This window comes from Nicotiana sylvestris, chromosome 5, assembly GCF_000393655.2.
Source record: "Nicotiana sylvestris chromosome 5, ASM39365v2, whole genome shotgun sequence".
NCBI classification, from domain to species: Eukaryota; Viridiplantae; Streptophyta; class Magnoliopsida; order Solanales; family Solanaceae; genus Nicotiana; species Nicotiana sylvestris.
In genome coordinates, this window is record NC_091061.1 from 175,898,922 (window position 1) to 175,913,774 (window position 14,853).

The following is a 14,853-nucleotide window of genomic DNA, read 5'->3' on the forward strand; positions in this document are numbered from 1 at the left end:
TATATATAGTCTTTGTTTGACTAGATTAATTAAGAGAAACTTTCAGAAACCACTATATTTTAGTGGTTATTAGTGTGATGACCTATTTTAAAATAAAATTTTGCGTTCTGAGGTCTTAAAAAACCTCTTTTAGCATCACCATATTTGCGTGCGCAGTTCGAGCGCGTAGCCGGAAAGCCTAAATGTGAAAATCTGTGAAAAATAATAAATTTTGACTATAAAATGAATTAATTTGACTTCGATCAACGTTTTGGGTAAACGGATCCAGACCTATGATTTGACAGTCCCGGAGGGTCCGTAGGGAAATATGGGACATGGGCGATGCCCGGAATCGAATTCCAAGGTCCTAAGCCCGAGAAATGAGTTTTTGAAAGAAATTATTTTCTGAAAAATATAAAGGTTTTTGAAACTGAAATGTTATGTGAAACCTATGGTATCAGACCCGTATTATGGTTCCGGAGCCCGGTACACGTTTGATATGATTTACATATGTTGTCGGTAAAGTTTGGTAAGAAACGGAATCTATTTGGCGTGATTCAGACCATAAATGCAAAATGTGATGTTTAAAAAGTTTTGATAAATTTCATTGATATTTAGGTTTAATTCGATGTTTCTGATGTTATTTTGGCGATATGAGTACATGAATAAGTCCGTGGAATATTTTTGAGGTTGTGTGTATATTTGGTTTGGAGCCTCGAGTGCTCGGGTGAATTTCGAATAGGTTCCGGGGTGTCTTAGGCTTAAACATGGCTATTGCAGGTTCAGAAAAACTACAGCTCTCTGAACTTGCTAGTGCGGTCCGCACTGGTGGCTGTGCAACCGCAGTGGATCTTGTACGGTCCGCACAGTTTCACTGGTGACTGTGCAGCTACAGTTGATTTTGTGCAATCCACACAGGGAGTCTGAGGAGGTATATTAAGACGGGATTTTCAGTTATTTCTCATTTATCAAAATTCCAAAAACATAAGAGACGATTTTTCAAACAACATTTCTTCTCCAAAATATTGGTAAGTGGTTTATAACTCATTTTCTTCAATCATTAACATCTTTCCACATGATTTTAACTCAAAATCAATGATTTTCATGGGGGAAATTGGGTGTTTTGGGTAGAACCTAGGTTTTTCAAAAAAATTGGGAATTTGGACCTCGATTTGAGGTCCGATTTCAAAACAAATTATATATTTGAGTTCGTGGGGGAATGGGTAATCGGGTTTTGGTTCGAACCTCGGGTTTTGACCATGTGGGCCCGGGGCGATTTTTGACTTTTTGGGTAAAACTTTAGAAAACTCATTTTCATGCATTCAAATTGATTCATTTAGCATTTATTGATGTAATTAAGTAATTTGTGATTAGATACGAGCGAATTGATGGTGGAATCAAGGGGTAAAGCTAAATTGAATCGTGAATTGTGTTCGTGCCATCGAGGTAAGTGTTTGGTCTAACCTTAGCTTGAGGTATTAAGGGTTGAGTCTTATTTGCTATGTAGTAATTGTTAAGTACGATGTATAGGCATGGTGATGAGTATCTATACATTGGTGTCTAGCATGCCTGTGAGTCTTTATATTGTGATTATCATGACTTTGTTGTATCTTTCATACCTTGGTGATGTTTTCTATTTATTGTATAAAGTTTGTGGAAAGAATTGTGACCTATGAACATTGAGGAGCGTTGGCTCAAGTTGTATGACGAATTGTGAAAGTATAAGTGACAATTGAACTTTTAGAGCATTGGTTCGAGTTGTGAAATGAGTTGTGAAGGTATAAGTGATAATTGAACCTCTAGAGCATTGGCTCGAGTTGTGAAGTGATTCGTCAAATAAAAATGAGAAAGAGAAGAGATCATTATATTGTCACCCTTGCCAGGCTATTGTTGATTTAATTGTTATCTCCCTTGCCGGGATGTTGATGTTATTGATGTTGTTCCCTTGCCGGGATTTAATCGTTGACTTGTTGCTCCCTTGCCGGGATTCTTATTACAATTTCCTTTATTTCCTTGCCCTATTGTTTGTGATTGTTGTTTGGGTGAGGAAGAGAGTTAAAGCACGAAAGGTGATCCGTGTATTATTTGTTTTGTGAGGAAAAAGTGTAAAGCACGAAGGGTGATGCCGTGCCGCACAATGTACCATTTTGTGCCTATTATATTGATTTCATAGAGAGGAAAGAGTGTAAAGCACGAAGGGTGATGCCGTGCACTGGTCCTTGATTTTCCCTGATTCTTGTTGATAATTGAGTTATGTTATCCTTTACGTTTATTTACTGATTTTCTGTTGTTACTAGATTTTATTTCGAGGTTATAGATTCCCTTACTCTATTTGTCTTGTGATTGTTGTTTGGGTGAGGAAGAGCGTAAAACACGAAGGGTGATGCCATGTATTATTTTGGTGAGAGAGTGTTAAAGAACGAAGGGTGATGCCATGTATTGTTTTGGTGAGAGAGAGTAAAAGCACGAAGGGTGATGTCGTGCACTTGTCTTTAATTTCCTAATTTTTATTGATAATTATGTTACGGTTTCTCTACACTAAATTGTTGATTTCCTGTTGATACATGTTGTACCCCGCAACATGATTTCCCCTTCCTATTTTCAATTGAACGGTGGTGAACCTCATACTTATTTGTTGCACTTCTGTTACTATTCGATGTTTCCCCGAAGCATGTTTTTCCCCTCCCATACTTGACTGTATATGACTGTTTCTTTCCGTACTTCTTTTCCCGCTGTATATAGTTAAATTGCACAGGGTTATTTGGTAGTCTGGTCCTAGCCTCGTCACTACTTTGCCGAGGTTAGGCTAGGTACTTACCAGCACATGGGGTCGGTTGTGCTGATAATACACTCTGCACTCTTTTGTGCAGACCCCAGTGTTGTAGACTTTGGACCGCAGAGGGATTGTTGATTCTTGCTCATCAGGCGACCCGAGGTAGTCCTGCAGGCTTCCGCAGGCCTTGGCGTCTCCTTCTATCTACTATTCCTATTTCTTTCATGCATTTCTAGAGACAATGTTATATTTAATTCTTTCAGACTCTTTATTTGTAGCATTCTTAGACCGTCTGTGAAACTGTGACAGCAGTTCTGGGTAGTCGAGACTCAAACAGTTGTACTAGATATTCATGTTCAGATAGCTTATTATTTTTCTTCCGCTTATGTTAAATTCCGCTGTTTAAATGTTATTACTTCGAAATTGTTAATGGATATAAAATGGGTAAAAAGGCAAATTGTTCAGGTAATTGGCTTGCTTAGCTCACAGTAGTAGGCGCCATTACGACTCCCGAGGGTGAAAAATCCGGGTCGTGACAATTAGCTAGTTGTAGCTACCATTTACTATATTACTTCCTATAGCTATGTTTTCAAATTTTTAGAGTGTATTCGATGTATTTAAGCTACCGTATTCATGAATACAGTAGCATTTCTAAGCGTGAATCATGGGATTATAGCTAGACAGATTTTTGTATTCGAGTGTATTCGATTGTATTCATAGTGTGAAACATGGGATTTTAGCTGGACAGATTATTGTATTCGACTGTATTCACGACGCGAAACAGGAGATTATATTGTTTTTAAACGAAAAGTGAATCAATTAACATAATAGACTCCTAATATAATTCAACAAACTCAATTATAACACACAAATTTTGTATTTCCAGTTATAAAAAAATTCTCAACCCAAAAACTCCCCAAAAATATAGCAATATTCAGAGAAATTGTATAATACATCTGAATACATAAATTAAATTAATTAAAAAACATATGAATACATTCATGGAATATAGCGAGAGAGTGAATACAATGAAATACATAGAATACAGCGGGATACATTGAAATACAATGAATACAATGAAATACATAGAATACAACGAGATACATTGAAATACAATGAAATATATTAACAGAAAATTCAAGCTGCTAAGCCCCAAACTCTGTCGTCTTTGTTCAAGAGCAACCCTAATGTCGTCTCGCCGTCACCGTTGCCTCCGGTTGCCATTGTTACGCTGGAGAAAATTTCTATATCGGATGATTTCTCGGCAGCCCAAAAGTCTTCGCCGGAAAAGATGAAGTGCTGCTGAAGTAATCACCTCCCGAAAATCGTACCAAGGATTCCATTGGAGTTGCTGTCGCAGGCGGTGTTTCTCTTCCGTTTGAAATTTCAATAGCAGTTTATTTTCTGGAAATCATAGATTACAGAATTAGAAGCCCAAAGTTGAGTAAATCAATCAAATGCAGTAACAATTATTTTCTCAAATGCTAACAGAAGACTTTTACCCTCTTTTTTGTGTTTTCTGGAATGGGGGAAGGGGATGAAGTGTATCAAATTAGAGAGAGAGAACGTGGAGTGAGAAATTTACATCAAATACGGTAATTATGTGAGAGAGAAATCTGAAAAAGGAGAGAGAAAAAAAAATAGCGTATATAGTGGCTTAAGGGGAGGAGGTAACCAAAAATAGATATTTTGCTATAAACATTAAAAGATATCTATAGAATATAATATTTTAAAATGATATTTATTTAAAATAAATAAGGTGTTAACATTTGGTATAGGAGGTAAAAATTACATTAATTAACCTTTATCATTTTTGGGTTAATTTTTTCATGTTAATTGTCGAGTTATATGACAATTATTTTTAAAGCAAAACCTTCAACTTTCAACCCATGGTAATCAACTCAAAATAACTATTAATCAAGTTATTTCTTTTTTCAAAAGCCAATAGAAAACACACTTCATCATATAAATTAATATTGTGTCATGAAAAAGAGAGTCATCATATTATATTATATGATAACTAGATCAATTCAAATTACCTATCGAAAAAAGTTACTCATGAGGATGGTAAAATGATAGAAAGTAGAAACAAAATGAGAATTGATATACAAAAGTTTAAAAAACAAAGAAGAAGGGAGAAATTAGCAAATAAAAGGAAGAAATAAAGAAGGGAAAACGAAGCCCAAAAAAGGAAAAGGGGTGAGGCCCTAGGGCCCAACTGACAAAACCCGAAAAAAAAAGTAGAGCAAAGATAATGCTCTTACAGGGAATCGAACTCGCATGCATGAGGCCAACTATAACCTTTAGAAGAGACACTAAACCACAGGCACCCGCATATACTTTGTCTGGTTTAGGTGCCACTAGATTTATATATCGGGTTTTTCATAAATTCAGTGAAGCGAGTGGGTGGCGTGCCCTACCTGATAAGGTAGATCTGCTCCCTCGTAGTTCTAGTCAAACTAGGATTGTTAGTTGATGTCTCATTCCTACTAGAATTCTTTTTCCTAAATAGCTAGTATAGGTTTTCTTATTCTAGTTTAATTATGATTAGTTTTTCTTAACCTTACCAATTTTGCTCATTGTAAGGCCTATTTAAAGGGCTTAATATACTGAAAATAAACATGAGTGATTAGTTTCTTTGAGCATTAGCTTCAAAAAACGTGATTGATTTTTTATTTCATTCTTTTTCCTTTCTTGCAATCTTGCAGGAATGAAGAACGAGTGGGTAAGGTTATTTTCATCTTACATTCTTCTAACGTGAGTTTGAATAACACTTTCGCTGGTTTTGTGAAAAAGTTTAGCGGGGTGCTTTTGTTTTTCTCTCTTCTTTGTACTTGAGATGTGCAAAACCTTGAAAGTACATCAGTAGATTCCCAGAAAAAATTAGCAAAGTTTTTTTCCATAAGGTTAACAATAGCTTTTGGGGTGGGGGGGGGGGGGAGTTCATAGCCGAAAGAATATATGTGGGAAGAGACTGTAGAACATACTTGATAAGAGTGATTTTCGCACCTGGAGATAGAATCTTGCCTTGCCATCCGTTGAGCCTTTGACAATTTTAGCTAACATGCCATCAAATAGACTAGCGTTCTTCCTCCCATAGTAGATAGAGCAGCTAAGGTATGTGAAAGGAAAATTTTTATCCATAAATCCAGATGCTTGTCTAATTCTATTGATCCTGAAGGCAGAGGTATTAGGGGAAGTAATGAAGTAACTCTTATCGTTGTTGACTTTTTGCCCAGAAGCCCTTTCATACCTCTTGATATATTTCTTAATAAGGTCGATAAAATGATTGTTTCCTCCACAAAAGATGACAGTGTCATCTGCATAAACTAAGTGGTTGGTGTTGGGTCCTTTGTTATCCATGCTAAATGGTGTGAAATTATCATGCTCAAACAACTTATTCAAATATCTGGAGAATACTTCAGCACCAATGATGAACAAAGAAGGGGAAAGAGGATCCCCTACTTAAGACCATGGAAAGAAGTAAAGAAACCTTTCCGAAACAATTTGGTTACCCAAATGGCCCCAAAAAGACATCTTGAAAGGAAGAATATTAACCAGATTATCCATACATTTTGACTAGGAGGACCATCTCTAAATAATATCACAAAGCCTTATCTCCATAAGATCAAATGCACCTATGTCAAGATCGACCGAGACAAATTTTTCATGACAAAACTAGAAATAAACAATATGTATTTATTCTCTGAATCCTTCCTTTAATACATAAAACATAGTAAAAAATAAACACCAATAGGAGCAAGCTAAAACAAGATCATAAGCCTAGAGCAAAATGCAATCCGATTTTCAATAGGCTAAGAAGCACACACGGTAGATCCAATTCTAATTTTCTTGCCCAAGTCCCACTGCTAATTCTTGTTTAATGTATTGCCAACGTCAAGTACAAAACGGTACTTAACATCCGATTTCAAAAGACGGTCTAAAGCTGTATTCACATAGTCCATTGGCACGACTTCAACATCTGGTGTAATGTTATGCTTTGCCGCGAAATCTACCATCTCTTGTGTCTCCTTTATCCCTCCTATGGCACTCCCTGCTACTAGCTTCCTTCCTGTTTATCAAATTATATAACTTTTTGATGATGTCCATCTCATTGAAGAAGTATTAGGCATGTGCCTAATAAGAGTTTTCTTTGGTTTGGTAGCCAACCTTGTTGACTTGGTTTGGTTGGTAGCCAACCTTGTTGACTTGGTTTGGTTGGTAGCCAACTTTGTTGAATTGTGAAAAATGTGTGTAAATTGTCAAATATTGTAGGCTTTAGAGGGTGAAGCTTTGGCTATAAAAGGAGAGCTTCAACTCTCATTTCTACATACCAACAAAGAGAGAAAGAAAGAGTGAGGTTTCACAGACAAGGTATAAGAAAATAGTCTGTGAGGAAAATAGAGAGTGAGCGATATTGTAGTGAGGTGGGAATATCAAAAGAGGGTTATTTCTTTTGAGTGTTGTAGTGGTCTTTGGAGTATTTACCTCCGACCTACAAAGTGTAAAATTCCTTACTATAGTGATATCAGTTGCTCCTCTCGGGGTCGTGGTTTTTTTTTCCCTTATTCAGAAGGGTTTTCCACGTAAAAATTTTGGTGTCATTGTTACTCTTTTATTCTTGTTAATTACCGTATCTCGGTGCTACATTATTATTCCGCTTTATTACCGTGAATATTATTTTGGTAAGGGGTTTATTCCCAACAACTGGTATCAGAGCACAGGTTCTGCTCGTTCACTGAAATACTATTCACTGTCGGTAGTACTATACTTGGTGAAAAATAAAAATGTCCGGAGTAAAGTACGAGGTAGCAAAATTCAATGGAGATAACGGTTTCTCAACATGGCAAAGAAGGATGAGAGATCTGCTCATCCAACAAGGATTACACAAGGTTCTAGATGTTGATTCCAAAAAGCCTGATACCATGAAAGCTGAGGATTGGGCTGACTTGGATGAAAGAGCTGCTAGTGCAATCAGGTTGCACTTATCAGATGATGTGGTAAATAACATCATTGATGAAGACACTGCACGTGGAATTTGGACAAGGTTGGAAAGCCTATACATGTCCAAAACGCTGACAAATAAATTGTACCTGAAGAAGCAGTTATACGCCCTACACATGAGTGAAGGTACGAATTTTTTGTCACATTTAAATGTGTTTAACGGACTAATCACACAGCTTGCCAACCTCGGAGTGAAAATCGAGGAAGAAGATAAAGCCATCTTGCTATTGAACTCGTTGCCATCTTCGTACGATAATTTGGCAACAACTATCCTGCATGGTAAGACTACTATTGAGTTGAAAGATGTCACATCGGCTCTTCTACTCAATGAGAAGATGAGAAAGAAGCCTGAAAATCAAGGACAGGCTCTCATCACAGAAGGTAGAGGCAGGAGTTATCAAAGGAGTTCGAACAACTATGGTAGATCCGGAGCTCGTGGGAAGTCAAAGAACCGATCCAAATCAAGAGTCAGAAATTGCTACAACTGTAATCAACCAGGTCACTTCAAAAGAGATTGCCCAAATCCAAGGAAGGGCAAAGGTGAAACCAGTGGCCAGAAGAATGACGACAACACAGCCGCCATGGTGCAAAATAATGATAATGTTGTCCTCTTTATAAATGAGGAAGAGGAATGCATGCACCTGTCAGGTTCAGAGTCGGAATGGGTGGTTGACACAGCGGCATCTCACCATGCCACACCGGTAAGAGATCTTTTTTGCAGATATGTAGCAGGTGATTTCGGCACAGTGAAAATGGGTAACACAAGTTACTCAAAGATTGCAGGGATTGGTGACATTTGTATCAAGACAAATGTCGGATGCACATTGGTTCTAAAGGATGTGCGGCATGTACCTGATTTACGGATGAACTTGATCTCGGGAATTGCTTTAGACCGAGATGGATACGAGAGCTATTTTGCAAATCAAAAGTGGAGACTCACTAAGGGATCATTGGTGATTGCAAAGGGAGTTGCTCGTGGCACGTTGTACAGGACAAATGCAGAAATATGCCAAGGTGAATTGAACGCGGCACAAGATGAGATTTCTGTAGATTTGTGGCACAAAAGAATGGGTCATATGAGCGAGAAGGGATTGCAGATTCTTGCCAAGAAATCACTCATTTCTTATGCCAAAGGTACAACGGTAAAACCTTGTGACTACTGTTTATTTGGTAAGCAGCATAGAGTCTCATTTCAGACATCGTCTGAAAGAAAATTGAATATACTTGATTTAGTATATTCTGATGTTTGCGGCCCAATGGAAATTGAATCAATGGGCGGTAACAAATATTTTGTTACTTTTATTGATGATGCTTCACGAAAATTATGGGTTTATATTTTGAAAACCAAAGATCAGGTGTTTCAAGTTTTCCAGAAGTTTCATGCTCTAGTAGAAAGGGAGACGGGTCGAAAGCTAAAGCGTCTCCGAAGTGACAATGGAGGTGAGTACACTTCAAGGGAATTTGAAGAGTATTGTTCAAGTCATGGGATCAGACATGAAAAGACAGTTCCTGGAACCCCACAGCACAATGGCGTAGCCGAGAGGATGAACCGCACCATTGTGGAGAAGGTGAGAAGCATGCTCAGAATGGCTAAACTGCCTAAGTCATTCTGGGGTGAAGCAGTTCAGACAGCCTGTTACCTGATCAATAGGAGTCCATCAGTTCCGTTGGCGTTTGAAATCCCAGAGAGAGTCTGGACCAACAAGGAGGTGTCCTACTCGCATCTGAAGGTGTTCGGTTGCAGAGCTTTTGCACATGTACCAAAAGAGCAGAGAACAAAGCTGGATGATAAATCTGTTCCCTGCATATTTATCGGATATGGAGATGAAGAGTTCGGGTACAGACTGTGGGATCCTGTAAAGAAGAAGGTCATCAGAAGCAGAGATGTAGTCTTCCGAGAAAGTGAAGTTGGAACTGCTGCTGATATGTCAGAAAAGGCGAAGAATGGTATAATTCCTAACTTTGTTACTATTCCTTCTACTTCTAACAATCCCACAAGTGCAGAAAGTACGACCGACGAGGTTGCCGAGCAGGGGGAGCAACCTGGTGAGGTTATTGAGCAGGGGGAGCAACTTGATGAAGGTGTCGAGGAAGTGGAGCACCCCACTCAGGGAGAAGAACAACCTCAACCTCTGAGGAGATCAGAGAGGCCAAGGGTAGAGTCACGCAGGTACCCTTCCACAGAGTATGTCCTCATCAGTGATGAGGGGGAGCCAGAAAGTCTTAAGGAGGTGTTGTCCCATCCAGAAAAGAACCAGTGGATGAAAGCTATGCAAGAAGAGATGGAATCTCTACAGAAAAATGGCACATACAAGCTGGTTGAACTTCCAAAGGGTAAAAGACCACTCAAATGCAAATGGGTCTTTAAACTCAAGAAAGATGGAGATGGCAAGCTGGTCAGATACAAAGCTCGATTGGTGGTTAAAGGCTTCGAACAGAAGAAAGGTATTGATTTTGACGAAATTTTCTCCCCCGTTGTTAAAATGACTTCTATTCGAACAATTTTGAGCTTAGCAGCTAGCCTAGATCTTGAAGTGGAGCAGTTGGATGTGAAAACTGCATTTCTTCATGGAGATTTGGAAGAGGAGATTTATATGGAGCAACCAGAAGGATTTGAAGTAGCTGGAAAGAAACACATGGTGTGCAAATTGAATAAGAGTCTTTATGGATTGAAGCAGGCACCAAGGCAGTGGTACATGAAGTTTGATTCATTCATGAAAAGTCAAACATACCTAAAGACCTATTCTGATCCATGTGTATACTTCAAAAGATTTTCTGAGAATAACTTTATTATATTGTTGTTGTATGTGGATGACATGCTAATTGTAGGAAAAGACAAGGGGTTGATAGCAAAGTTGAAAGGAGATCTGTCCAAGTCATTTGATATGAAGGACTTGGGCCCAGCACAACAAATTCTAGGGATGAAGATAGTTCGAGAGAGAACAAGTAGAAAGTTGTGGCTATCTCAGGAGAAGTACATTGAACGTGTACTAGAACGCTTCAACATGAAGAATGCTAAGCCAGTCAGCACACCTCTTGCTGGTCATCTAAAGTTGAGTAAAAAGATGTGTCCTACAACAGTGGAAGAGAAAGGGAACATGGCTAAAGTTCCTTATTCTTCAGCAGTCGGAAGCTTGATGTATGCAATGGTATGTACTAGACCTGATATTGCTCACGCAGTTGGTGTTGTCAGCAGGTTTCTTGAAAATCCTGGAAAGGAACATTGGGAAGCAGTCAAGTGGATACTCAGGTACCTGAGAGGTACCACGGGAGATTGTTTGTGCTTTGGAGGATCTGATCCAATCTTGAAGGGCTATACAGATGCTGATATGGCAGGTGACATTGACAACAGAAAATCCAGTACTGGATATTTGTTTACATTTTCAGGGGGAGCTATATCATGGCAGTCTAAGTTGCAAAAGTGCGTTGCACTTTCAACAACTGAAGCAGAGTACATTGCTGCTACAGAAACTGGCAAGGAGATGATATGGCTCAAGCGATTCCTTCAAGAGCTTGGATTGCATCAGAAGGAGTATGTCGTCTATTGTGACAGTCAAAGTGCAATAGACCTTAGCAAGAACTCTATGTACCATGCAAGGACCAAACACATTGATGTGAGATATCATTGGATTCGAGAAATGGTAGATGATGAATCTCTAAAAGTCTTGAAGATTTCTACAAATGAGAATCCCGCAGATATGCTGACCAAGGTGGTACCAAGGAACAAGTTCGAGCTATGCAAAGAACTTGTCGGCATGCATTCAAACTAGAAGACAGTGCTACCTCCTCTGGATGAATGAGACTGGAGGGGGAGATTGATGATGTCCATCTCATTGAAGAAGTATTAGGCATGTGCCTAATAAGAGTTTTCTTTGGTTTGGTAGCCAACCTTGTTGACTTGGTTTGGTTGGTAGCCAACCTTGTTGACTTGGTTTGGTTGGTAGCCAACTTTGTTGAATTGTGAAAAATGTGTGTAAATTGTCAAATATTGTAGGCTTTAGAGGGTGAAGCTTTGGCTATAAAAGGAGAGCTTCAACTCTCATTTCTACATACCAACAAAGAGAGAAAGAAAGAGTGAGGTTTCACAGACAAGGTATAAGAAAATAGTCTGTGAGGAAAATAGAGAGTGAGCGATATTGTAGTGAGGTGGGAATATCAAAAGAGGGTTATTTCTTTTGAGTGTTGTAGTGGTCTTTGGAGTATTTACCTCCGACCTACAAAGTGTAAAATTCCTTACTATAGTGATATCAGTTGCTCCTCTCGGGGTCGTGGTTTTTTTTCCCCTTATTCAGAAGGGTTTTCCACGTAAAAATTTTGGTGTCATTGTTACTCTTTTATTCTTGTTAATTACCGTATCTCGGTGCTACATTATTATTCCGCTTTATTACCGTGAATATTATTTTGGTAAGGGGTTTATTCCCAACACTTTTGTATCAATATCAAATTTTGTTGGTTCTAAAAAGAATGCATGGATATATAGAAACAGTTGATTCAAGAAACATACCTAAAAGCAAGGGAAATACGGGCAACTCTAATGGTTTTTCTGGTGCGCCAACCATTACAAGCTTCCCATGAGTTTTCAACAAATTAATCAATGGAAGAAGAGGGTGAATTGCAGAGACAGTGTCAATGATGCCATCAAGCGAGCCTGCTGCAGCCTGCTCATATTACATGTATATATGAAAATTAGTATTCTTATGTCAAACTCCCGTTTAAAATTGAAGCATAGTTGATTGATTGGTCGAGGTATAAAGTCAAAAGTCATAATATTCACCTGCATTTGGTCAGGGTCACGACTAACCAAAAATGAGTCCGCACCCAAACGCCCAATTGCTTCTTGTTTCTTACTAGCAGATGTACTAATAACAGTCACTTTTGTTCCGAATGCCTTAGCAAATTTCACAGCCATATGACCAAGACCACCAAGACCAACAACACCAATGTGCATTCCAGGTTTATCGAGTCCAAAATATTTCAAAGGACTATATGTTGTAATTCCAGCACATAACAATGGAGCCGCTTCCATTGGCAAGTTCTCAGGCCAGTGAACCACGTAGTGCTCGTCCGTTACCATAATATTGGAGTATCCTCCATACGTGGTGGTTCCATCGATGTAAATACCGTTGTATGTCATTATCTGACCGGGACAATAATTCTCGAGATTATTGTCACAGTTTTCACATTTGCGACATGATCCTACCAAACATCCAACTCCTACTTTGTCACCAACCTTAAATTTCTCAACCTTGCTACCAACATCAGTTACCACACCAGCAACCTCATGCCTGTAACAAGTGACAATTAATGACAAAAATCGATGTATTAGCATCCAAAACATAACATGTGATTAAGTTTCAATTTACAGTTGCTAGAATAAGGTATAAATGAATGGCTCCCCATCGCTATTAGCTAGAAAAGACCAACACAAAGAAAAATGAGATAGTACCAGTTTTTGGTTTCTACCATCCTAGCGTGTCAATTTGTTGGTAAAAGTATTAGAATGCCCTGTTACGTTTCTTGCTATAAAATATATTATCTTGCAATTTCATCTCTTGAAAAAGATATCTGCATATTTAATTATAACCCAATCTTTCTCATTCCATTAAAGAACTCTTAACATGGAACCATTTGCCAAGACAGAAACTTTAATTTCTCGTAAATCCTAAATTTGGTTAATTTTATGTAGAACCTTTCATATATCAATCATAAAAACATATGACAAAAGGAAAAGTACATATTTGCAAGAGTTTAATTTCAATTAATCGACGGCGGAAGCTTTTTAGTGAAGAAAAGTCTATGTCGCCCGATATGGCACCTATCTTAAATCTATATTGTGACGCACTTGATTACCTTTTGTGGCGAGCTTAGTCGCCGCCAAAAGCTAATAATAAGAAAATTAGATTTTGTGGCGGCTTAGTTTGCCTCAAAAGGTAAATGATGTGCCACAAATAAATTTAGGACAGGATGCAACCTGCGATATACACGTTTGGTGGCGACTAACCGACGTCGCCGCAGAGGGTCGTCACTAAAATCCTTTTAGCTAAATGTATACGGTAAATATTAGAAACCTGGTAAAAAAAAGTTAGTAATTCACATGTTACCACAAGTTAGATTACACAACTTTATACGTCAGCATGTACCACTTAAATTCATATTCAAATAAATAAATGAAAAGTAAGAAAATGGAAACTAACCCAGGTACCATTGGATATATGCTAGTGCTCCATTCATTCTTGAGCTGATGAAGATCAGAATGACAAATTCCACAATACATAACTTTAAACTGCACATCCTTTTCACCCGTGGCTCTGCACCCATTCCAAAACCCAAACAGAGAATCAAGAACAATTTTTTTAAAAAGAAAACCAAAATTTTGGAAATGGAATCAAATAATACCTTCTTGAAAAGTTAAAAGGAGAAAGAACACCAGAAGTATCTCTAGCTGCCCATCCAAAGGCCTTTACTGGGTGTTCATTCTCATATAATTTTGCCATTTTCTTAACTTTTGGTTTTTTTAGAGATATCACAACAAATTGAGTAGTAATTAATTGCAGTAGGAAATTAAATAGATAGATAGTGAAGTGGTTGGCTTTCGATATTATGTATATATAGGCCTTTGAGTTCATGCCTTATGACGTAGTCGATGAGGTTGAAGCAATGGCTTTCGTCATGGCTTCTCTGTACAATCTGTTTTCTCTGAATTTTTTATTTGATATCACCTACTAAGTGACAATCTTTCTTCAATCTGTGTGGCGTAATATATACTCCGGGCAAATGCTACGTGTATATATATATATACATATGCATGGAGTCCACAAGTTCTCATGATACATGTGTTTAGGCTTGACGCTGGCGAAGCACGAGGGACAAGTCCGTGAGATCTGTTGGATCAAATTGACAATACGTGCCATAAACTTGAATTGTAATATAAGTGGTCATAAAATCTTTTTTTTATAGGATTCCAATATCAAAAAGGAAAAAAATATGAGGTGATTCCTCGATATATAGAGGTTAATTTGGGTTGTCAATTATAAATTCTACACAACTCTTGGAAGTCAAAGTTGTGCGATATGAAACCAATTACTATTTTATTTGCA

At 38.1% G+C, this 14,853-nt stretch overlaps 1 protein-coding gene across 3 annotated transcripts; it reads right to left on the reverse strand.

The window, feature by feature from the left end:
* Window positions 1–3,703: 3,703 nt before the first annotated feature.
* On the reverse strand, window positions 3,704–14,336 carry LOC104218512 (8-hydroxygeraniol dehydrogenase-like). 3 transcript variants are annotated; one of them, XM_009769030.2, is made up of 5 exons: window positions 14,153–14,336; window positions 13,951–14,064; window positions 12,531–13,041; window positions 12,261–12,414; window positions 3,704–4,156 (listed from the first exon to the last, which is right to left on the reverse strand). In XM_009769030.2, exons 1-5 carry the CDS (start codon window positions 14,248–14,250, stop codon window positions 3,954–3,956), a joined length of 1,080 nt encoding a protein of 359 aa, XP_009767332.1. In that variant the 5' UTR covers window positions 14,251–14,336; the 3' UTR covers window positions 3,704–3,953. The 3 variants fall into 3 exon arrangements, with proteins under 3 accessions (XP_009767332.1, XP_070001784.1, XP_009767330.1); XM_070145683.1 differs by lacking the exon at window positions 3,704–4,156 and adding an exon at window positions 5,762–5,864; XM_009769028.2 differs by lacking the exon at window positions 3,704–4,156 and adding an exon at window positions 6,432–6,824 and having other exon boundaries at window positions 14,153–14,335.
* Window positions 14,337–14,853: the final 517 nt, after the last annotated feature.

What these genes read in the sequence shown, in the direction of transcription:
- LOC104218512 (XM_009769030.2), bottom strand. Translation starts at nt 14,250, where the DNA reads ATGGCAAAATTATATGAGAATGAACACCCAGTAAAGGCCTTTGGATGG. An exon ending in GTGACCCTGACCAAATGCAG is followed by an intron (nt 12,415 to 12,530) that starts GTGAATATTATG and finishes TAATATGAGCAG; the next exon opens with GCTGCAGCAGGCTCGCTTGA. An exon ending in CGTATTTCCCTTGCTTTTAG is followed by an intron (nt 4,157 to 12,260) that starts GTATGTTTCTTG and finishes TATGATTTCCAG; the next exon opens with AAAATAAACTGCTATTGAAA.